The sequence below is a fragment of the Ctenopharyngodon idella genome, chromosome 10 (assembly GCF_019924925.1).
Source record: "Ctenopharyngodon idella isolate HZGC_01 chromosome 10, HZGC01, whole genome shotgun sequence".
Lineage (NCBI taxonomy): Eukaryota > Metazoa > Chordata > Actinopteri > Cypriniformes > Xenocyprididae > Ctenopharyngodon > Ctenopharyngodon idella.
This window is the reverse complement of record NC_067229.1, coordinates 14,259,474-14,285,906: the sequence shown is the minus strand read 5'-3', so window position 1 is coordinate 14,285,906 and position 26,433 is coordinate 14,259,474. Positions and strand designations below refer to the sequence as shown.

Here is a 26,433-nt window from a genome sequence, read left to right as displayed (position 1 = left end):
GCCTCAAACGTCAGAAGACCCTCTTCACCCACCGCATTCATATTCAACACGTGTTGTGGGATGAAATACGACCCTGTACATTTGTATTACGAAGTTGGAAGGTTGATTGTGTCCAATTACAAACTGCGACATTTAAAAGCTCTAAAAGGGTCTTAATGACGTTTAGTAATGCAGGTACCACAGTTTATGTCTACATTAAGATGTCTACAAGCACAAGAGTCAGCAAGTTCCTAGCGGACACGGACGCACCTGCAAACGGTGTCCGGATGGGTTGCATAAATAGCCCAACGGCGCACTAGTGCGTCCCACATTGGTTCAGGTGCACTTAGGGCTCTCAACTGAACTTACTTTGCTGCATTGCGCATTTGAGGAGCCAATTATTAGAGTCTCGTGAAGTGCTCCACGCAACTGTGTGCTAGTTCCTGCCGACTGTAAATACACAGGTTGCGAACTCTAGTTAAAGAGGACGGGTGTGGAAGAAAAGCAGAGGTGAGATTGTTTTGAGCGTCCTTCTGATGGCCCTGTAACTTTGAACTCCCTCGGTGCAACATGCAGAGACATTTCATCAGAGAAAACATTCAGAGAGAATCATTTATGTGATTTTGGTAAAGTAATATTATATATACTATATATACACCGATCAGGCATAACATTATGAGCACTGACAGGTGAAGTGAATAACACTGATTATCTCTTCATCACGGCACCTGTTAGTGGGTGGGATATATTAGACAGCAAGTGAACATTTTGTCCTAAAATTTGATATGTTAGAAGCAGGAAAAATGGGCAAGCATAAGGATTTTAGCGAGTTTGACAATGGCCAAATTGTGATGGTTAGACGACTGGGTCAGAGCATCTCCAAAAATGCAGCTCTTGTGGGGTGTTCCCGGTCTGCAGTGGTCAGTATCTATCAAAAGTGGTCCAAGGAAGGAACAGTGGTGAACCGGCGACAGGGTCATGGGCGGCCAAGGCTCATTGATGCAATTGGGGAGTGACCAAAAGTACCAAGATGTGAAAAATATGAGTTAACATGATTTTTCAAAGTGAAAAAAATCACTTACTAACCTTTTCTTTGTGAAGTTATATCCAATTTTACTTCATCGCCATGACAATGTAACACCATAAACCCTAAAATGACTCTAAAATGATGATTTAAACAGCTTCACAGCTCAAATAATAGAAAGGTTTTAATAGAGGAATTAAAGTAAATGCTTTTATAAATTATAATCTTCACATTTCTCCGTTTAAAACCTCCCAAAATGGGCCCCATTTACATCCATAGAAAGAGCCATCAATGAAGCATACAAATGACAAATCATGTTTTTCAAAGCTATTTCAGCTATTTCCACCTTGACAAGGATATAAAATGGCCCACTTGCAGGGAAATTTGAAATGGGACAAGCTGACAAGATCATTTGTTCCCATTTAATTTAGCTGGGATGCAAATGATGTGTGAGATAAACAGCCTGAAGCAATGTCAATACTATCACGATCAGCTACAAGTAAAAAAAACAGAGCTCCACACGGGCCGAGGCGATAAACAAGCAGCATCGAATGTGTCTTGTAAACAAGAGGCTGACATGTTGGTATCAGACACTGGATGGAGGTTTATAGCTGGCAATGTTCTTTCAGCACCATGGACAGCATCTGATTTTGCTGACAGATACAAAAATACAGACGTACATACTTGGGGAACGCTCAGAATAAAATGAATTGATAAATAAATAAACACTAGGCTTTCAGAAACAGCTTTAGTCTTGAACCACAACACACATAACTCTAACACATAACTCGAGTTTAGTTCGCTGCCAGCAGTGGGTTTGGAAATGTTTTCGGTCATTCGTCTTCATTAACGGTTACAGTGAGCAACACAAATATGCAAACATTTATGCCAAACTTTGTGTTCGGTTAATCATCCTAACTAGACACTGGAAAAGGAATACTGAGATTGTTATCCATGTAGCAAAAACAGTCACTCACACACACACACACAAGCACACACAGAATATATTTTTTGGTCCTACAGCAACATTTTGTGAGATGTATTGACCAGTTAATGAGGAATTACATTGGAAATAGGAAAAATAAAGTGCTGATTGTGAGTTATACTGTACTATCAACTTTATGCAAATTAACAGTGCGGCAACTACCAATGGGAGTGCAGAGTGAAGCTGATACCGGATATATCAGTTGAGTAGGAGCAATGTCAGTGTAAACGAACTTTAAACGTTGCTATAGTGACTACTCCTTCTGAGACAAACAGACAGACAGACAGAGGGAAAGGCAGGCAAACAGACGGGCATATAAATATCTGTCAACAGCAGACAGCAAACTTGATTAAACTGCACATAGATATTAATACAGTCATTATTATTCAAGGAGAACAAGCCCATATGGTAATCTGAGACTCAATATGCAAACTCAAAACTCTTCACTTCATAGACCTAGAGAATTCTGCGGCCTTTGACAAGAAATAAAATTGCTGTAAATATTGTATCCTAACATAAAGAAAATCAATACATAATTTTTATGTATTATATTACTATAATTTATTATAGTAATATAATTTACTAGCGGTTAATCATTTATAATTACTAATTAAAATGGAATAAAATGTAAAAAAAAAGTGCCATTTGATTGGCTGTGATTGTTTTTTTTTTTTTTAAATCACATTTAATTGGTCAAGAAGAACCATAAAAATGTCAGACAAGTAGGCCATTCGACTCCATATTTAAAATCCTCTGAAGCTGTATGATAGTGTTGGATGATAATTGGACCAAAATTTAAAGGGTTAGTTCACCTTAAAATGAAAATTCTGTCATTAATTACACACCCTCATGTCGCTCCAAACCACTCCAAAAGATTTTTGTTCATCTTCAGAAGACAAATGAAGATCTTTTTAATGTCCTGTCCTGATTTCCTGTCAGATTTCTTTCCATTGACTGCCTTTGTAACTACCACTTTGACGCTTCAAAAACTTCATAAAGAGATCATAAAACTAATCCATATGAATCAAGCAGTTTAGTCAAGATTTACACATTGGTTACGCAGCATGTTTGAGCTTCCGGAAGAGGTTTGTTCTTGTGTGTTATTCAGGTTAGGTTGAGCTTCTGCTTATGTTTGCTGATCAATGTTTACATGCAAGTATTAAGTCTGTTCTTCATAACAAGCGATCGAGTCTCTTCAGAAAATCTGGACTAAACCACTCAATCCATATGGATAAGTTTTATGATATCTAAGTTTTTGAAGCGTCAAAGCGGTAGTTACAAAGGCAGTCAATGGAAGGAAATCTGACAGCATTCTGTCATCAAAAAGATCTTCATTTGTCTTCCAAAGATAAACGGAAATCTTAAAGGTGTGGTGAATAATTAATGACAGAATTTTTGGGTGAACTAACCCTTTAAGTACACTCTAAAAAATAAGTGCTATATAGCACTAAAAGTGGTTCTTGGCTCGTAATCATAGGGGAACCACTTTTGGTGCTATGTAGCACCATATCTTTAAAGGTGCTCTACAGCACCTTTGTCAAATGGTGCTACGTAAAACCCATAAGAGGTGCCATATCGCATTTTATTTCTTCAACAAAAATGGTGCTAAACAGCACCAACAGTGGTTACTTGGCTCGTAAAGAACCTTTAAAAGGGCTTGACAGGTTCTTTGTATGGCAGTGGTGCTATATAGCACCTTAACCACCCCAAAGAACCACTGAAGAACCATATAGGGGCTTAACAGGTTCTGTATATGGTAGTGGTGCTATATAGCAGCTCAGTCATCCCAAAGAACCAGTGAAGAACTGCTGAAGAACCACTGAAGCACCAAGATTTGGTGCTATACCGCACTTAAAGTGGTTCCCCTATGGTAACGAGCCAAAGAAGCACTTTTAATACTATTAGAACCTTGATTAGTTCATTCATCCAATTCTTAAGTTTAACTCACTGATTCAATAATCCAGTCAAAGTGGTTATCAGATCCCTGGAGGGGTGAGATTTTTTTAGTGAAAAACAACTTAAACTTCAGCATGTTCGTCGACATGAAGCTATTGTATGATTTAAGAAAACTAGATGAATCACATTGTGTTTTTGTGTTAATTGCATTCTTTTTTAAAACTTGAAAGCTTCAGTTCCCATTCATTAAAATTGCATGTAAAAGAGCGACCGGCACAATCTTCAAAACTGTTACTTAAATATAATGTTACTTAATTAAAATAAAATATTCAGAATTAAATAAGTAAATCATTTAATATAATCAAATATATATACACACACACACACACACACACATATCATTTTTAATTACTATAAGTAATAAATAACTTAAATAATTGTAATTAAAATATTAGATCTTCACAGAAATCTTCAAAAAAGTAATAAATTTACTTTTTTTTTCTTTAAAAAGTAAAGAAAAACTTCATTATTGCGTAGGAATGAAAAAGCACTTTAACTTGGAGTCATTTTAATGTGATTTTAATGATAATAAGCCATCAGTGTTCACTTAATGGTGAAAGATTCACCTAAGAGCAATATTAGAGGTGACAAATTAATTGGGGCCAGGTTGATATACTTACAGGTTATGTGTTCGAAATGTAGCAATTGCTCTAAAGACATTTTACAACACCATTAAGAAAGCCACAAAAGATGTCTATCAATAAACTGGCTAAATAAATGTGAACCAACCCATCATTTATAAATATACACTGAGCAATAAAACGGAAGCATTAGCCTTAATTCAAAAAACAAGCATAATTAAAAAATACTTCAAGCTCCAAATCCAATTATCACTCAGGCATTGTGGGAAAACCGGCCAGGAGTTGTTTGTTCCTGCAATAATTCAGTCAATACTCATCTGATTATAATGAATCATCCTAGAGATAAATGATAAATCGCTAAAATAAGCACATTTTGGCCCTCGACAGCTACCAGGTCTGAAAGATTCAACAAACAAAAACACGACACCGTCCTGTCAGTTCACAAGGACATTAGCGCAAACCTCTCGCTCATCGATTCTGCGCTCCTGCCAGCGTAAACAGCCGATCAATGGCGTGTTATGAATGTGCTATTTATCAGATTAAGCCTAAAGGGAGTTTTAGGATGATAATATCTATCACTTTTGTCTCAAACCCCCTCGAGACGGATTATGGCTCTTCACTTAGTATGTACAGCGTAACAATACAACAATACAGGGATCCTGAAAAGAACTTGCGGTTCAAGCAGCAGACACAAACAAGTGGAGGGTCTCAACTAGCGGTTACCTAGTGGTTTAGACTGGAAATGCAAAGGTCAGATGGTTTGATCATTATATAATATTATATAATATTAATTATATTATTACAAAAAACTTATGCAAGAAAAAGTATACTAAAAGTATACACGTACTTGGCATTAAACTGCTCTGACTATTTAAATAAATAATAAATGATAAATAAATAAATACCAGTATGAGCATGACAGATTTAATTTAAGTAAATAAAAATAGATAAAATAAAATAGCATACAAGTGAATGAAATTAAATTGCTATACATAAATATACTAAATGAATAACATTATGGGAGTAAATATGACACAAAAATAAAAAAAAATAAGGAAAAATAAAATAAATTAAAATGATATAGTATAAAAGTCCACCTTAAATTGTTAAAAAACTAAATAAATAAAAAAACAATAAGTGCATGACACATTTTTTTTGTTTTGTTTTTTTCAAAATAAAACAGTAAACAAGAGCATGACCTTAAATTGCAAAACATAAACATTATGTGAGTGAAAAAAAAACAACAACAAAAAAAAAAAAAAACACACACACATAATAAAATAAGGTAAAAGAAAATTTACTAAATTAAGTCCATGACACTAAATTTCTAAAACTAACTAAGATCCTATTACTCATTGTTTATTTCAACCAACTGTGACAGTATAACAGATCTATTTTAATGGACCTAGCAGCAGTCAGTGCGGAGATGAGATCTGGAGACGGACCTGGAGGGACATTCAAGGAGTATGTGGACTGGGTACTCCTCCACAACGGTTCCCCCTTCACCATCTGCGAGAGCGAGGAGGAAAACAGCGCACCATCCATAATACCAGTGCCAGTAATGAAAACTGAGCCGAAGATCGTCTCGGTGCCCGATGAATCGTCTGACCAGATGCAGGAACTGGCAATAACATCTGTTCCGGAGGGAATACTTGAGGGGATGAAGTGGAGCCCTACCCCTTCTACTGAGGCTGAGGAAGGTAAGCTGATTGATTGAGAGAGTGATTGTATCCTGCCTGTTTCGTCACCCTACACCAAAAATGATTGATGTCTGTGTTCCTGCCCTGCCTCCCACTCCCACAGAAGTCAGCCAATAGACCCATTCTTGAAATGTCTGCCTGTTCCGTGTCGACCAAGAGGGTCGTTCCTGAGAAATCTGGCTGTCCTGTATCGGCCATTTTGTGAACCCCTGTCTGCACTGCCTCTCATCAGCCCTTCATCTCCTGCTCGGTGTACAATAAATTTGCCTCAGGGTGTGTTCGTCAGTCCATCTGTGCATAGTTAACCCCTTTGCTCTGCCTAGAACCTCTGTTCACCTTGGCCTGTCAACCAGTCGGCTCCACCATGGCTCCTCGCCCCCTCAGTTCCACCTGGGACCGTCGTCCCTATGGCTGCACCGGGCTTCCTCATCCCTCTGGCTCTGCATTGGTCAGTTGTTACTCTGCCTGCATCCACAGACTTACAGTCCTTTGTCTTTGCCTCATCCCTCCATCCCTTCGGCTCCTCCCTCCCTCCCTCCCTCCCTCCCTCCGGCTCCACCTTGGTCCTCAGTCGCTCCACCTCAGTCCTCCGGCACCTTGGCTCCACCTTGGTTGCTCGTCGCTGCGACTCCACCCTGCCCTTCAGGACCTTCTGTTGTCCGGTCCCTTCGGTTCTTCACCTCCGCCTGGGTCTCCACCACCAGCAGCTCCGTCTCTGTCTGTCATCCCCTGGTTTCTCCTGCTAAAGCCCCACCATGGCTCCTCCCTCCCTCGACTCCCCTGTGGGCCTGCATCCTGGCAATTCTGCTGGGGGCTCCTCCTGCCTTTGTCTCAGCCCTGGATTCTCCCGCCTTTTTCTCCACCCTGGCTGCTCATATGATCGCTGCCCTGGCTCCTGTCATGTGTTCCTGCACCACATCCTCCATTATGGGTATCTGTGTAAGTTTCTGTTATGGGCGGGTTTTGTTCCCGTTTAGTTCTGTTTCATTAGTTTTAAGTCAGTTTTTATGGTTTGTCATAAGGTTGATTTATTGTTTGCACCTGTTATTCATTTTGTTAATTGGTTTGTTCTTGTATTTAATCTCCATGTTTCTTTCTGTTCATTGTCCGTTATCATCAGGTTGTTCCGTTCATGTTTTCAGTGTCCTGAGTTCTTGATAAATTTAATAAATAATTTAGTAAATAAACGTAAAACTGCTGCATTCAGATCCTTTTAGTCATTGTTTATTTCAACCTACTGTGACAAATAACAGTAAGTTTATGACACATTAATATAAAAAAAGGAAAATAAATTTAAATAAAATAGTATACAAGAGCATGACGTTAAATTATAATAAATAAATACTTATATAAGACAATAAATAATTAAAAATAAAACAAAATAAAATAAAATAAAAAGGAGCAAACAAAGGAGAGACTAATTCAAGACCCGGCTGCCAGATGTGTAGAATAGCGAATTTGTTGCAGTGCCAGGTTATGCTTTGTATAGTAGAGCACACATAAAGAGTTATGATGCCATCGTTTCTTTATATAGGCTATATAAATACAGTACCTGTGAAACTACCCAAATATTGCTAAAATAGGAAAGGGCTTGATATATATTTCTAAAACTCAGAGATAAAACCACAGTGATGTTATATTCTGATGTTCAACTGAAGGAGCCCAGCAGGTCAAACATGTCCGGTAAGCTTGTTAGGGGATCAGCAAGGTAGTGTAAGCATGTCATGGGGGCGTATAGTGAGACTTTGTGTTCAGTTTCTGTCCGTGTACCCAGCCTCATTACGCAATGCTACTGCTAGAGATGACAGGCTGTACAGGTAAAAGCAATAGTGTTTGTCACAGCAATACTGTCATGGGCAAAAGTACAGAGCCTGGATCCGGCACGCAAAAATCTTAAAACATTCACTGGTAAACACATCAGCTGAATGTGGTACTGATTCTGACACAGATGAAACAAATTCTCAGGTCATTCACCTGTTTGTTTTTTTAACTTAATGACAGTTCAGAGAAAGCGACATGCACTAATGTGCAGGAAATACAGTAATACATCACTGTCATAATTTTGCACGTCAGTGAGTAGAAGCTGAACGGCACAGGGAAGGTAATTATTGAGCTTAATGGTTTTTCAAGGCATCTGATTCAAACTCAAAACAGTCTGTTACCAAACGTCAACAAGAATCTATCCTAGAAACAAGAAGAAAACACTTTATACAAAAAATTATTTGTTTGTTTGTTTGTTTCTGTAAATCACCCCATTGAAGTAAATGGGAACATTTATGCAAAAAAAAAAAGTTCATGTTTTATGAATAAGGCCCAATAACAATGACTATTTCATTATTTTTATTAAATTTAGCACACGGTTAAACTGGATTGTGAATGGTTAGTAAATAATAAAGGTAAAAAATAATAAATAAACAGTGTGTATGAGCATATGACACATTAAGATAAAATAAGGTAAAAACAAAACAATAAAATAGTATAAAAGTGCATAACATTAAATTGCGATAAATAAATAACAGTATATGTACAAGCATGACACATTAAAATAAAATAAAAATACATCAAAATAAAATAAAGGAAACATTAAAATAAAATAGTATAAAAGATTATGACATTAAATTACAATAAATAAATAAACATAACTTACATCCTAACAGTACACATAACTAACAGTATATAAGTTAATATGATACTTTAAAAAAAAAAGAAAATAAATGAAATAAAATAGTATACAAGTCCATGGCATTAAATTGCTCAAACTAAATAAATTACTATAACTTACGTAAATTACAGCATATAAGTGCATATGACATTAACATTAAATTATTATATTAAATTAAATTCTTAAACTAAAGAAGCACATGCCAATATGTTGCTCAAACCAACTAACAAACTAAATAAATATATACAGAGTATAAAATAGAGTATTTGACATAAATAAAAATAACAAAATAAAATTATGAAAATGACTTTACTGTAAATACCGATGTTGCGGTGCTATTTTAATAAATATTTTAATCACTCAAATGCAAGTGCAAAATTGACTACCCTCCTAAACTAACTAGTGATTCCTAAAAGATGTGCCTTTTTTGCTTTGAGATGTTCCCCTCAAGTATTGTTTTGTCATTTGGCACGAGTGTGCGCTGCAGACGTCGTTGGGAATCTATAACGGAGTCTATTAAGTGTTTATAGGATTTATAGCCCCTTGGTTTATAGTCAATAGAGCTGTGTCTTTATTAGTCGGGCTGAATTGTTGTTTTGGCCTCTGCTTCGTGAAAGACTTACGACAGAAAAACCACCAAACTGCATTCAGAGAGCAGAGCGTGGAACTGTCAGGCCATTTTAACCTGCTGGATACAGACTCATTCACACCTACTCGCATAAAAAACATTTGAAGTTATAAAATGAATGTTAGGGTTTTGCTCTCTAATTTCCATTATACGAAACTTGCAGAATATTGAATCTCAAACAAGTCTATAAATTTTGTCTAAATAAGGACTGAAATTTGCTTCATGTGATCTGCTACATTGTGCTGATGTGGAGTCAATAATCAATGTTAATTTTGTTTGTTAATGTTTGTTTGGTAATTTTGTGATTTTCCACTGGTTTCACAGACAAGACTTAAAGGGTTAGTCCACCCAAAAATGAAAATAATGTCATTTATTACTCACCCTAATGTCGATCTACACCCGTAAGACCTTTGTTCATCTTCGGAACACAAATTAAGACACAAATTTTGATGAAATCCGATGGCTCGGTGAGGCCTCCATTGCCAGCAATGTCACTGAACCTCTCAAGATCCAGAAAGGTACTAAAGACATATTTAAAACAGTTCATGTGACTACAGTGGTTCAACATTAATATTATAAAGCGATCAGCTTTATGAATCTTTGTTTCGAATCAGTGGTTCGGATCGCCAAAGTCACGTGATTTCAGTAAATGAGGCTTCGTTTACGTGATCCGAACCACTGATTCGAAACAAAAGATTCGTAAAGCTTCATGAAGGAGTGTTTTGAAATTGGACGTCAATAGATATTATTGAAAAGTTGTTATTTTGTTTTTTTGCCGCACAAAAAGTATTCTTGTCGCTTTATTATATTAAGGTAGAACCACTGTACTCACATGAACTGTTTTAAATATGTCTTTAGTACCTTGCTGGATCTTGAGAGGTTCAATGGCATTGCTGTCTATGGAGGCCTCACTGAGCCCTCGGATTTCACCAAAAATATCTTAATTTGTGTTCCGAAGATGAACGAAGGTCTTACAGGTGTGGAACGACATAAGGGTGAGTAATAAATGACAGAATTTTCATTTTTGGGTGAGCTAACCCTTTAAGCCCAGAGTACCAGACTAAAATGCATGTTTGAGCTTTTTTAACTGAAAGCAACTTGCACTGATATATCTTAAAATATGTCAGTGTCGTTGTTTTGTCTCAAGATGCACATCCATCCATTTTTTTTTTTTTTTTTTTTTTTTTTAGGCCACATTTATAAAAGCTACTTTAAATGTCCTAATTAAACTAAGGTCTAATCTTGGCTTAATCTATACCCTGTCTGTGAATCCAGGCCTAAGTATGGGGGAAAAAAAGTGTAAAAGTAAAAGTACAATAAATGCAGCCTGTACAAAGTATGTGCCATATTTTGAACTGAAAGTCTTAAATTTCATTAGTTTAAGACTTAAATGAATTATAAATTATAAATTTTGAAAGTCTCAAGTTTCATCAATTGAGAATTATAAATTACACAACAATTATCGTTTTTTACAAATTTGAAGTAGCATGTAACATTAAAGGTGTGTAATATTGAGAGTTGGCGGTTGAAATGGGTACTGTGGTCCAAATTCAAAATATTTGTGAGGTGTCGAAATACTATTTGGTAAATTGGTAGTGGGTGGGATCACACAGACCAAAACAAAAAAAGACATTCCAACATGAAACGCATGTTTCAAAGTAAAATAACAGGTTGTCGTGTTGTTTTTCAGAGAAACGAGTATGTAAACTTAACATGTTTCCTAAATATCTGCGAACTTATTGTGGTATTTTTATGCTTAAATGTACAGTCAAAAAATTCCACACAGCTCCTTTAACACTAAGCATGACATTCATAGGTTGACTTTAAAAAAAAAAGTGTAAGAAATGAAACACTTTTCAAAAATGTTGTTTGTGCATTCCAACATTCTGTCTTCAGTTATAAAAAAGATGTGTACGACAACATAAACTACGATAAAACTATCGTAAAACTACAAGAAATGCAATCTGTACAAAGTGTGCGCTATATTTCGAGCTTAATGTAATTTCATTAGTTATGAATTATAAATTACAGTGTTTCTCTGGAATCTACACATTTAAACTGGCATGTAACACTAACACTATATATAAGTATATGGCATTCGTAGGTTGATTTAAAAAAGTAAAAAATAAAAAAAATAAAATGAAACACTTTCCAAAAATGTTGTTTGCGAAATCCAACATTCTGTCTTCAGTCTAAAAACGAATGCGTACAACAATTTGAACTACGATAAAAATATCGTAAGTGTACAATAAATACAGTCTGTACAAAGTGTGCTGTATATTTTGAGCTGAAAGTCTTAAATTTCATTATTTATCAATTATAAATTACATTGATTATCTCAAATGTACACATTTGAACTGGCTTGTAACATTCTATCGTTAAACTATTGTAAAACTACAATAAATGTAATCCATATATTTCGACCTGAAAGTCTTAAATTTCATCAGTTATCAATTATAAATTGCACAGCGATTTTAACACTAAGTATGCCATTCATAGGTTGATTAAAAAAAGAAACACTTTTCAAAAATGTTGTTTGCACAATCCAACATTCTTTCTTCAGTTTTAAAAAAAATTGTGTACGACAACATAAACTTCTAAAAAAAAAAAACTCTTGTATGATAAAATTCCATATAATCCATATAAAGGAGTATGCTATACTTTGAGCGGAAAGTTTTAGTTTTATCCATTACAAATTATAAATTACACAGCAATTCTTGATTCTACACATTTTAACTGGCATGCAACACAAACCAACTGGCATCATTGTTAAGGCAAGGCACTCGTTAAGCGTAAAAAAACCCTTTAATAAACTGGGCTAAGTCATTAAAACATTAAAAGTGTTGAGAACCAATTGCACTGGAATTGTTTTGTGAACCAATGGCATTATGGCATCAATAGACATATTTACATGCGCAATAATATGCTAATTATCAAAAATACTAAAAACTCAACAAACTTTTTAATCTGAACCCATTTTCAAGGAAGATGTTCAATCGTTTCCTCACACAAAGCTATTATATGACTTGGAATATTGTGCAAAACTCATATGGACCAGTTTTTTAGTGCATCTTATGGAGCTTGACAACCATGGAGTTGTTACATGAGAGCTGCGTGAACATTGTTCAAAAGTTTTTGTTCCACAGACAAAAATAACAACATACGGGTTTGGAATGACATGAAATTGAATATATAATAACAGAAAAGGAATTTTTGGCTGAACCAATTCTTTGATGTTAATGATGACATTTGAACACTTACGAAACAAAATGTGTATCTGAGCGCATTAACGGCATCAACGAGTGTGTTTGTGCGCATTTGTGTCTGTGCAGAAGCAGTGACAGTACTGATCTGAATTTAAAAGACCCCCTGTTGTTCTTCACCGAAGTTAAAAGCATCACATCAGAGCGCTTTCGCCTTTGGGAATCATCAGGCCTATAGGTGCTTCATACGAGTTCCAACCACGCCGTCTCTCCTGCAAACATCTGCTTTCATTTCATCACTTCGATATTTATGGCATATTTGACAGCGAAAGGTATCAGACCAGAGATAGTAAGGGATGCTATCAAGTGTAATCGAATGCGTCAGATCGGTGTGCGAGTGTGGAATGCAGGTATGGAAGTAGGACTGTGTGTCCTTTGATTTTTGCAGCTCTTGTAGTCTCGGGCCTGCTTTGCTTTCTACACATTTTATTCTATACATTCAGATGAAGTCCAGAGGGCACAAACAAGGGCAGAAATGCTTTCAAGGGAGCATGACAACAACAAATGTGCTCTGATAAACACTAGTCTCCATCCCTGTCATCAACGACAAGCCCAAATTGCCACACTGAAAACAACAAATTCAAGTACAATATGTAAGGTGCAACAGTGACACTTTTGTGACTCCAAAGTCACGTGGCGCCCAACGCGGGGCTAAAACCTTTAGAGTAATAATTGATTTATCAGAAAAGGACAATTTCAGCACATAAGACAGCAGAAAACCTCTCAGCTCTTCTTATGACAGATGGCTATAAGAGATAAAAAGTGTTCTTTTATATTTTGATATATCCTACAAAACTAGTCAAAAACATGTTGACATTAGATTTTTTTATGTTGGCATTATGACATTATTTTCTTATTATTGCATGTCCTACCCATAAAAATCATCAAAATGCAAATCTCATTCTCATTACCGTAAAAAAACCAACAACAACAATGTATTTGTTGTTGTACTGCCTTCATTTTATGCAAATTTTACTAAAAATATCACATATATGGATCTAGATATAGACTGCATTTCAAGATTTAGACTAATTAGCCATTGCTTGCACGGACAGCAGTATGACATGCCATTAAAAAATTTGTTGAATTTCTAAATACGGCATCTTTAAAATATCCAGAAATATGATGGACGTAAATTAGGCGCCAGAAATACTACCATAAATATCAATTAGGCTATAGCCGTGAAAACTTGGTGAAGTACATAATCCTCTGATGCATGAAGACGCCCATGAGCGGCGAGTTAAAACTCCTCCTTACTGGAGTCACTCTCCATAAATCTGAAGGATCAAAGACACTCTGTGATAGAGGGAGAAATTTTTACTCTCGCTAATGGGTTAGAAACACAACTGAAACCATCTCCAAGACTACAATAGTCCATTAGCATTGAAACTGAAGGTTCATACGGCTGTCACGCGCCAAGTAATGATTTCCTTTGCAAATATGGGCATTTGCAGTAATGAATTGGCACTTTCCACAAAATGGTCCAAACAGGGCCTGAAACTCTTAAAAAAAAAAGAAAAAATTCTCTCAACAATTTTTTTTCAATTATTTCAATGCATGTTACCAAAGTTTCAGACATGTATAAATACAGTTTAAATATATTTAGCAATTTTCTAGAATTACATATTAAATAAATATAAAATTTAGATGAAAAAAAACAAAAAAAAAAAAAACAATAATAATGTATTTATTCCAATGTATTAAATAAAAAAATAAAAAATAAAAAAAAAATCAACAGGATAAGTAACAGGGTTGCAAATTTAGCCTAAATTAAGCTGTCACTTAGTTTGGGACCAAAACTTGATTTAATTTATGGGAAACTCATATTTCCCATGAATTAAAATTAAAATTTAAATATATTTTTAAATCTTTTCTTTTTCTTACAGTAACTTTGGTAACTGAGTTGAATGGTTGAACTTGACAAATGCAGTCAACACATTTTTGTAAAAGCTGTGAAAAAAAGCAATTTTTTAGACATCTGATGTGCTTAAAACTAACTATTATTCATACTAGGTGAATTTTATGCTACATAATACTAATAAAGTATAAAGGCCTGTTCATGCCAAGGATGATAACTATAAATATATAGTTCTAAAAATTGTTCTAAATATAAAAGAATAGCAGATTCCACACCACAGCTATAACGACACAGAGAAAAGATATTGTTGGAATCAATTTTAGAAAATATTTTTTTGCTGATGAACGATAAAAACATTGACAGCCAATCAGAATCCATCCTGCTTTAAACAACTTGAGCATTTAAAGCAGAAGATGACAAAACTGCAGCGCATGCTTAAAATAAACAGAAAGGTATCATCCTCTGGTGTGGACGCTAATATAGTTATCGCTATAGTTATCGCTATAGTTATCGTTTTTGGTGTGAATGGGCCTTAAAATACGATTAAAAAATAGAAAATAAAAAAGTGAGACCAACATTTTATCATTATTAATATTTTACTTAGTTTAACGTTTTATTTAGGAGTATAAAAGCCAATGAAGCCTAGAACTTGTAACTAAAGCAATTAAAAAAACAAAACAAAAAAACAAGACACGAATGGTTCTAGCCAGAGAAGTCGCTGGTGGGATTGTACTCTGAATGATTTTTATGTCAAACTGACGTAAGGAACTGGATGGCAAGGATTACATCATCGACCGGTGAGCCTGGCATTCATTCAAATGTCTGAAATATAAATGATACTGTGAAATTGCTTGGCCGTTTTGAGGAATGGGAAATGTATGGCATTCTACATCATGCAACTACAGATATATTGCTGCATACCTGTTTTAAATCTCATTCTAAAAGAATCACAATAATAAACTACAGTAGACAGAAACCATGAAGAGGGAATACTCAAGCCGTAATCATCAGCCATAGCCTTCAGCAGGTGCCTGAACGCAGTGTTTTATGGAGGCTGCCGGCTGTAGAAGACCCTTCAAGAGTTGGCAGCTGAATTGACTGACAGTACTGTAGGAAACCCTCAGGCTGCAGAACTCAAAGTTCAGGCACTTGAGATGACCATGAAGAAAACATACACACTAAAGCTTCGAGATATATTGAAAATCTGAGACACAGAGATTTTTTTGTTTTGTTTAAGAGCATTTCTAGATAGAATCAAAAACAGTGTTAGATTAGATTTTTCACTTTTCTGCGAATCAATTCAAACTGTCATTTTGATTTATTTTTTATTGATTTTTTTTAGATTACACTGAAGTACCCAGAATATATATATATATATATATATATATAGAGAGAGAGAGAGAGAGAGAGAGAGACAGAGTGTGTAAATTTATTGATTTATCATATAATTTACCAATAATTATGAAATCAATAAATACCATTATTTAGTGAAAACAGTAAAACATAGTCTCGCATGACCAGACCTTCAGACTGACAACAGAAGGTCTGGACTCTATTGCAGCTTTCATTGGCCAAAGATCGCCCATGAGGAGACTGGCGTCAGCATTTGTTTCCAGGCGGACCGTTAAAAAACACGACACACAAGTCTGCCGGACACCCTGTAGAATTCAACCAACCAGATGACGACTTCAAAAATCCTGAAGTGTTTCCATTGTAAGTGTGCCATACACATCAAATGTTCAGTGAATGGGACCAACAAGTATGAAACTCAAGAAAGTGCATCCATCCATCATAAACATACTCCATACAGCTCCGAGGGGTTAATAAAGGCCTTCTGAAGTGACACAAAACCTCTGTGTAAGAAAATATCCATATTTATATCCATCCATATACAAGTTATAAAGTAAAATATCTAGCCTCTGCCAGACCGCCTTCCGTATTCAACTAATGAAAAAAGCGTACGTAAGTTGACTATGGAAGGCGTAGGACGTAGTGTAAGCGTTTTGAACTGCAAGAGTCGTTACACTTTCTTCATAAGTTGAATATGGAAGGTGGTCTGGCAGAAGCTAGTTATTTTACTTTGTGTTAAATTTTTCTTACACAACTGCAACGCTTCTCTTTAGAAGGCTTCATACTTTTTGGTCCCGTTCACTGCTGTTATAAAGCTTGGATGCATCACGATATTTATTAATATAACTCTGATTGTATTTGTCTGAAAGAAGATAGTCATATACACCTAGGATGACATGAGGGTGAGTAAATCATGGGGTAATTTTCATTTTAAAGTGAACTAATTCTTTAACCCCCTGGAGTTGTATGGATTACTTTTATGATGGATGGATGCACTTTTTTGGGCTTCGAAATCTCACACCCCCTTCACTACCATTATAAAGCTTGGAAGAGCCAGGATATATTTTAATATAACTTCAATTGTGTTCGTCTAAAAGTAGATAGTCATATACACCTATGATGGCTTGAGAGTGAATAAATCATGGGACAATTTTCATTTTTTGGTGAACTAACCCTTTAAGTAATCTTTACCATATTTTACTTATTTCACATATAGTATATTATTTCAAATATAAGGTACACATGCAGTACCGGTCAAAAGTTTGGAAACACCACTATTTTTAATGTTTTTGAAAGAAATCTCTTCTGCTCAACAAGCCTACATTTATTTGATCAAAAATACAGAAAAAAAAAAAAAAAAAAAAAACAGTAATATTGTGAAATATTATTACAATTTAAAATAAATGTTTTCTATTTTAATATACTTTAAAATGTAATTTATTTCTGTGATGCAAAACTGAATTTTCAGCATCATTACTCCAGTCTTCAGTGTCACATGATCCTTCAGGTCATTCTAATATGCTTATTTGATACTCAGTTATGATCAGTGTTGAAAACAGTTGTGCTGCTTAATATTTTTTTTTGGAACCTGTGATCATTTTTTCAGGATTCATTGATGGATAAAAAGTTCATTTTAAATAGAAATATTTTCTAACAATATAAATATTTACTGTCACTTCTTTCTTTTTTTTTTATCAATTTAATACATCCTTGCTAAATAAAACTATTAATTTCTTTCAAAAAAAGAAACAAAAAAATTCTGACCCCAAACTTTTGAACGGTATTGTATATTGTTACAAAAGATTTCTGTTTTAAATAAATGCTGTTCTTTTTTATTTTTTATTTTTTTTTACTTTCTTATTAATCAAAGAATCTTGAATCACACAGGTTAAAAAAAAATATTAAGCAGCACAACTGCTTCCAAAATTGATAATAAATCAGTATTTTAGAATGATTTCTGAAGGATCATGTGACACTGAATTACTGGAGTAATGGCTAATGAAAATTCAGCTTTGCATGACAGAAATAAATAGTATTTTATTACAATTTTATTTTTCTGTATTTTTGATCAAATAAATGCAGGCTTGATGAGCATAAGAAACTTCTTTCAAAAACATTAAAAATAGTAATGTTTCCAAACTTTTGACTGGTACTGTCACACACAAAAACTTTTTCACATTTGAATCTGCCAGATGCTTTATTATCAAAACATTTTTACACTTTATTACTCCAAACACACATTTTGTACTACAGTCAATGTCATCTAATATTGCGGCTGTTTTTGAGCTATGAACCATCTATTTTGGAAAAAAATTTAATGCCATGTCCTAATGATAAATAGTCCTGACCCTTAGGCACATGTGCAAACAATGTGTTCTCAAAAACAAGTACTCCGACTTCACATGCGGTCATTTTAAGATCTGTTTAATAAAGCTAAACACCCAAAACATAATGAACATTACTAAAAATAAGCATCATTTCACTTTAGTAACAGATTATAAAACCAAGACCAAACTGTGGTAACTAGATCTACGCAGCCAAAACAGAAATCAAACACGAGAGGGGAACATTTCTCATACCAATATGTCTTTCACAACTGAGTCATGAGTCTTGAACAAATACAAAAAAATTTAATATACTGCTGACATTCAACAAAGGCCTATCCCAGGAAAACAGCATTCGTAACCAACCCAACAGCCCAAATAGCTATCATTCACACGTGTGATTTCAAAATCCTCATTCTTTACATAAATTTACACCTTTTTAACCAGAAATTGTTTCCAGAATCACAATGAAAGCCAAAATTTTCACCTGAACCACAACGCCACCTGATTCCATTTAAAATAAATCTAATGCCTGTCTGCCATGTTGCAAAATTGCATCCAAACAATGAAGTAGTTTGGCTGATGATAAACTCTTACAAAACAAGCACAATGATATGAAGGTCACATAACTCCACAATCACATTATGTATCAAATGGAACACAAACTCTGTTCTGGTCTAGTGTTAATAATATGGCATATTTCTATCCGACAGATTGATATACCACCCAAAAGGAAATATCTAGTCAACATTACACTGGCAGAGACACATTTACCACACTAAGTATTCAGTCTATAGGCCATTAATGTTTTCGGTTTGCAGTAATGGAGCCCTTAGGGAGCTGCACTTGTTGCGCTGGTTGATTTGTTTATGGTAACCATATTTTGTCAACAGTTTATTGAATGTCTGGCTGCTTAATAAACTTTACACACCATCCCTTTGTACCAAACCCCACATGAAATGTTTCTCTCAACATGGAGAGCATCTATTTTCAAGTCAATCCTCATGTTCTGTTGAGATTTGTATGTATGAAAAAGCAGTCCAAAAGCATCATTCAGATATTACTGAAACATTAACCCTTTGTTGGATCACAAATTAGGCAAAATTTTGTCAAAAATTAGAGAAACTTAGCAGATGGAAAATCAATTTATTATCATTTTTCATGGAGGACATTTGAAGGATATCATCAAGAATAAAGAATAAATCTGATATTTAATGTTAAAAAGCAACTATTAAAACAGTCATGAACATCTTCAAACTAAAAATGAGGGTTAATAAAATATCTAGTTGAGGTAATTGTGGGTTTGGTTGCCAGTTTAAGGTATCCGTGATGCCTTTTAATGATGAATCATTGGGTTGCATTTGCTCTTATGCCTATTAAACTGTTCATAGTTGTGCTGTCATTTCTGTTATGCGCATCTGATGAATCAGTGCAACACATACACACTGCATTATTATTCCTAATAAAACACAAAGATGACACCGCATTTAAAAGCCACCAGGGAGTCACAGTTTAGCAGACAATCTCAGCCAGATGCTTTTATTAAAAAAATGACACTCATACCAGAGTTAAACCATAAACTATTGCAAATGAAGACATATATACATATATATATATATATATATATATATATTATAATATATATATTTTTAGCTCTAACTTTATATCCTCTACAAACAACTTTATATCCTCTAGTTCGTTCAAATATGGATGCAATTCTGGTCCTGGATGATCCCAAAACATCATTTTATAAGTTTCTAAGTTTCTTTTCTTCTTTATCTGACACACCCAGTTCAGGTCTTGCAGCTTCTACTAATGATCTGATTAAATAAATCAGGTGTTTCAAAAAAGGCAGACATCCAAAATGTGCATTGTTGGGGGTACTCTAGAAACCTGAACTGCAAGAACTTTTATCATCTCCAAAGAAACATATAGAGCCTGAAAGATGGTTCTTGATAAAGGAGTGTGTAAGAACCATCAGAGAAAGGTCTCTAAAAATATTTACTTTTACAACTTTAACAATTTGTTAAAAACTATTTCCTTCAACTACAACTTCTACAAATAAGAAAGTAACTTAACTGACAGGTTTATTGATTTTTCAGTCAGCCAGGGCTCTTTCTCACACGTCATGTAATAAGTAAAGAAAAAAAGAGATAGATAGATAGATAGATAGATAGATAGATAGATAGGAAGTATCTATCTATCTATCCAAAAGTTTTATTTCAATAGTTAATACCTATTTATGCTAAAATACTTATTAACATTTTAATACATTTAAATAAATAAAAATATACTGTAATAAAGCGGAGTTTGAAATGTCTTACCTTGCTCAACTCCAGCCACTGTCAGCGTTTTAACCAGCAGAATTAATCCCGACATGCTCAGAAATGCCAAAATAAAGTCGGACATCGTGGCTGGATGTAGTCCCGAGCAGATCCGTTATCCGCCAGCGCCGATGATGATGATGATGATGCCCAAGTTGAGTGTGAGCGAAGCCGGTCTCACGCCCCGCAGCGCTCCGCTCTGCAGCGCAGCTCCTCCCGCAGGTGTGTGTGCGTGCGTGTGTGACTGTACGGACAACACGGACTGCGTGCGCCTCCGTTTGAGGATAACGAGGTAGGATGGTAGGGAGAGAGGGAGAGACGGGCGATAGGACAACGGTAGGGGTGAGAGAGAGAGAGAGAGAGAGAGAGAGAGAGAGAGAGAACCCTATCACAACACTGATTATGTTGGACACTGTCGATAGATAGATAGATAGATAGATAGATAGATAGATAGATAGATAGATAGATAGATAGATAGTTAGTTAGATAGATAGATGACTGAAGGGGAGAGAGAGAGAGAGAGAGAGAGAGAGAGAGAGAGAGAGAGAACCCTATCACAACACTGATTATGTTGGACACTGTCGATAGATAGATAGATAGATAGATAGATAGATAGATAGATAGATGACTGAAGGGGAGAGAGAGAGAGAGAGAGAGAGAGAGAGAGAGAGAGAGAGAGAACCCTATCACAACACTGATTATGTTGGACACTGTCGATAGATAGATAGATAGATAGATAGATAGATAGATAGATAGATAGATGACTGAAGGAGAGAGAGAGAGAGAGAGAGAGAGAGAGAGAGAGAATAAAAAGGATGAAGAAGGAAAATATACAGAAAGGATGAAGCACAGGAAGGAAGGACAATTGATGCAAAGACAACAGATGAAAAAGAAAGAAAAAATAAAAGAATGTAAGAAAGAAAACAAAGAGAGAAAGAAAGGATGGATGCTGACAGAAGAAAATAAGAAAGCATGATGGACTAAAAGGAAGGCAGGAAAGAAAGAATAGAGATAAACAGAACGAATGACAGAATGAACGATAGACCGGATAACAGACAGAATAATGAACCAAACATGATAGATAGATAGATAGATAGATAGATAGATAGATAGATAGATAGATAGATAGATAGATAGATCTAAAACGAACTAATCTATCTGGTAAATGTTAGTGAGTGTGTGTGTGTATGAGTGAAGTACACAGTTCTGAAATCATCCTTTTAAATTATTCATAACATAAACCTAGAGATTGTCCACCAAAGTCCAGAGATAACAGCTAGTTCAATGTACATAAGGCCCAACTGTCGTAAAAGCAGACCACCTCCGTCAGTCTTCCGTTCTCTGGGGTCTCTGGAGCCCACAGGTTTGGGTGTATCGATTTCAACTCGAGGCGCTGAAAACAATTCTTGGAAAACAAACTATAAAATACTTCACCATAAAGTCCCACGCCAAGAAAACAATAAACAACACCGTGAGAAGCCGCCTGTTGCTTTATGCACGTGACTAGAGAAACCAAAGCTAATGTAATTCAATGAAATCTAATTCTATCAATCTGATTCAGGAACATGTTTCTGGCAGCTAGTTAATCTGGCAGAGGTTTTTTGATGCCTTTATCTGGATTTTACAAGATGTAGGCTAACAAGAAATGCAGGCATAAAGCCTTGCGATTGTTGGTTTCTTGCACCATTATGCTTATACAGAAGAAATGGAGGCCAAGTCCGCTGCCTTTTAAAGTGGATGAATTCATTACCTCCACTCAAAAGGGACTCGGGCACGCCAGCAGACACGCAATGATGCAATAAACTCGCGGTTTAATTCAGTTTTGCCATGTTTGTCCTCAAATCTTAGCAGGTGTCCTTGGCGCCACAGAACGTGTGAAACATCCAGCTCTAGCACGTCAGCGCGTCTTAGCGCGAAAACATCTGCAATTCATGAGTTTCATGTGAAAACGCACCGAAATTTGGTTTTCCTTTTCATTTGGCATGCGGCTAATTCAAAATGAGATTTTTAGGAAATGAGCGGCGGAGTCTGCGCAAAACTCTTTTGGAGTTGGCCTGACATTTCCAGGATTGCCCATGATGCTCTGTGGCGATTTTCTTGAATAATTTGCACAACATTTTAGGTTCATTAAGACAATGCGTGAAGCTGCTAAACATATGCAAAAGTAGGGAAAAATAACCATAATAATATTTTTTATTAAAAAATAGGTATTATATTATATTATATGATATTATATTACATTATATAATATTATATGATATTATATAATATTATGTTATATAATATTATATATATATATTTTTTATTTTATTTATTTATTTTTTTTTAGCAAACTGCAGTGCTACAAACAACTTTCTCAGCAAGCATGTCCTTAACTGCCAAGGCAACTGTCAAAGCCATATATTTCTTGGGTACAAAGTCATTTCCGGACACATTCAGTGGTTGACAATAATGCTGCCCTCGATTTTAAAGCATAGATCACCACATAAGGAAGCCATATGGATGCGTGTGAGCAACAGCATCCTTCACAATCTTTGTGTTTCAATATAAGAGAGAAGAACAGAGTGTCTTTATTACCCAGTTATCATAAATAAAAGCTGTACATAAGCCTGGGAGTGAGTGACAGACAGTGTGAGCCTATAAAACACATCCATTCCTGTGCGAGAGTGTTTTACTGCCATCTACAGAGCGTCCACACAAACACGGAGAGGTTAATATAAAGCTCAAAATAGAAAACACATATTTTTGTGAGGTGCAACTCGTTTTCTCCTATTTTTGTATCGTTTTTCCATTTTTGATGCCTGTGGTTGGTGGAAATCTTTTATTCAGGCTGGCGCTGACCCATTAAAAACCTCAGGAGACTTTAGGATATGTCACTCAGCTGTGTTTGAGTGCTCTCTCATGGCATTCTCTCCCAAAAAAACACTTCTTCCTTAGCTCAACCAGACACAGACCCCTGGTTTCCCAACTTCCTAATTGGCCACAGCTCTAGAATGGCCTGTGACTCCAAAAGCCCCAGAATTTCAATCAAGCTGCACAAAAGAGGCCTGTGTTTCTGAGTCCATCTCCGTCTATCCATTCAGCCCTATGTTTGTCTGTCTCTCTCTCTCCTACCGCCTTACTCACATTGATGGACAGGTACTAAGGTCATAAAGTCATCTTCCACCTCTCGCATGAGGCTAAAATCTGGCTGTTACTTGGTAAATAATTAAAACAGGACAAAGGTTTGTTATTGAATGCTGAAAATATCTGGAACAACTTATCTGTACTGAATTACAGATGACTAAACCATTATTTATGTCATTACCCACAAAAGTATTAATAATATTTTTTTTATAAATTGTATTAATAATTTCTATAATAAATAATGCTGTCAAACAATTAATCGCGATTAATCACATCCAAAATAAAAGTTTGTGTTAACATTATATACTGTATGTGTGTGTACTCTGTATATTTATTATGTATATATAAATACAGACACACACACACACACACACATATATATATATATATATATATATTAATTATATTATATTTCACAAAAAACATATTATAATAAATATATTTATTATAATATAATGTTTTTTGTTAAATATATACATGCATGTGTGTGTATTTGTATACACAATAAATATACACAGCACACACACATACAGTATATTATGTTAACACAAACTTTTATTTTGGATGCGATTAATCACGATTAATCGTTTGACAGCACTAATAATAAATTCATAAAAATACATTAAAAATAAAATATTCATAGTTATTTAATATATCGATATTTTAATGTATTTGTTTTACTAATTTATTGTATTATTAGATACAAAACAAATACAAATTCCATTTTAAATATTTATATTTATAAGAATGTATTTGTATTTAATAATAATATCAACAGTTAATACTCATGTGTATGTGTGCATATAATTTAATAATATAAAATTTTTTTGTATTTAATACATTTATTATTTCCACTACTATACATCAAATACACACATATATGAATTAAATAATGAATTATTATTGTTATTAATTGTATAATTATTTTTTGTATGTCAATACTACTACTACTATCATCATTATTATTATTATACATAAAATTTGCAAACATCCTTTTGTCCAAACTTGGATGACGTGATGCTAAAAGGAAATATTTACATTATATATATATATATATATATATATATATATATATATATATATATATATATATATTTTTTTTTTTTTTTTTTTTTAACATTTGATCAGTTGATCATTATAGTTTGCTGTGAAATGCTGCTCCCTACAGGAATTCAGAAGCACCGTCACTCATTGACATCCAACGTTAAACCATGTTCAGAATAGCATATACTGTAGCACTCTGTTTCTGCAGTATGTATTAGGTGTCCATTGAATTGCATTGCATAAAATAAAACATCTGATTTATTGTTTGATCAGACTGCCAAAAGACTGAATTTTTACACCAATTTGGATTATGTTTGGAAAAAAATACTCTTCTTACTATTTCTGTGTTGATTATACATGCCTTATAGTCTTTTTTATATGATTATATAATCATATGTTTTTAATAGTATGCATCCTGCACATAGTATTATTTTGGGTTCTATTTTTGTTGCCGAGGTGCAAGTTGTTCAGTTTGACTGTCTTGTACTTGATTGTTGCCTGCAGACACAAATGACCAATCCTGTACAGAACAAGGCAAAAACAGACTCATGAAACCAATTTACACTCCATTCTGCTGACTGAAACAAAGAGATTGCCGGGAGGGGGTTACAGACACTTCCAGGCATCTGTAACACCACAAAAAAAAAGCAAAGGGCAACAATTGTGCGGTTTGCATTATAAATGAAGACAGTGAACTGGCGCTGAAACAAAACTGGATCAGTTGCCAAGGAAACATATGCACAGTAATTACAAATATCTTCACCTTGATAAAGCAAAAATAGATATCACAGGTTCGTTCTGATCTCTTACGTCAGAATATCATACGTCAGTTTTATTTTTTACACATCATGAACTAATTAATTAACTATAAAAAATAATATAATATAATTAGTAGTAATATAATATAATATCATAATTACCATATGTACACGTCACAACACTGCCACCTTGTGTTCACACCTCTTCCACACACTCCAGAACTGCCTTAATGCAAAAGTAAACAAAAAATAAATTTGGTGTAATAAGCTTTTTTCCAAACTCTTGTCTTGATTCATTATATATCTATTAAACAAATCGCAGTTAAAATCACAGTCATGTATTAGACTTACATTTAATATCGTTAATTTATTGCTCCTACAGAGACTTGTTTAGACTTGCCTGCTGGCACTTTAATATAATTATGTAAATTAATTATTACAATGTAGGCGTGCCTTGACGGAGGTCCCTTCTGATACGTCGTCTACACGAGTACGTTAATTAAAGTTTAACTTTTTAAAAGGACAGCACATTAAACCTAACTTTATTTTCATATAAAGCCTCATTAAAAAAAAAAAAAAAAAAAAAAGGTAAGTTTAGAAGTACTTATTCAGACTTGCTTCGTTAATTATTCATGAGTAGGCGTCGCTTTCATGTTAAAATTGCATAAATTACACTTAAACGAGTAGCCTACGTTAAAGTCGATTAATTTTTTTTTTTTTTTTTTTTTTATACAGTATGCCACGTGAAAACGTGTATTAAAATAAATCTAATTTCTTTTTAATATGTAAGTTAATAAAAGAAACTTTAAAGTTTAGAAAGGCTACCTCAGTACTTGTTTGTAAAAAACTTACTTATTCACGAGTAGGCGTG

At 34.6% G+C, this 26,433-nt stretch overlaps 1 protein-coding gene and 1 long non-coding RNA gene across 5 annotated transcripts in view; both read right to left on the bottom strand.

Annotated features, from left to right (window-relative positions):
• lrp1ba (low density lipoprotein receptor-related protein 1Ba) overlaps nucleotides 1-20,929 on the bottom strand; it is a 275,419-nt gene extending 254,490 nt beyond the window's left edge. For 3 of the 4 annotated variants that reach the window (XM_051907800.1, XM_051907801.1, XM_051907802.1), the window contains exon 1: nucleotides 20,635-20,929. In XM_051907800.1, the coding sequence (XP_051763760.1) occupies nucleotides 20,635-20,719 (85 nt within the window). In that variant the 5' untranslated portion in view covers nucleotides 20,720-20,929. The remainder of the gene's footprint in view (nucleotides 1-20,634) is intronic. The other variant, XM_051907803.1, reaches the window with a different exon arrangement.
• Nucleotides 20,930-25,048: 4,119 nt separating this feature from the next.
• On the bottom strand, nucleotides 25,049-26,269 carry LOC127520046 (uncharacterized). Its single transcript, XR_007932007.1, has 2 exons — nucleotides 25,725-26,269; nucleotides 25,049-25,324 (listed from the first exon to the last, which is right to left on the bottom strand). It is a non-coding gene; the product is annotated as an uncharacterized LOC127520046 (long non-coding RNA).
• Nucleotides 26,270-26,433: the final 164 nt, after the last annotated feature.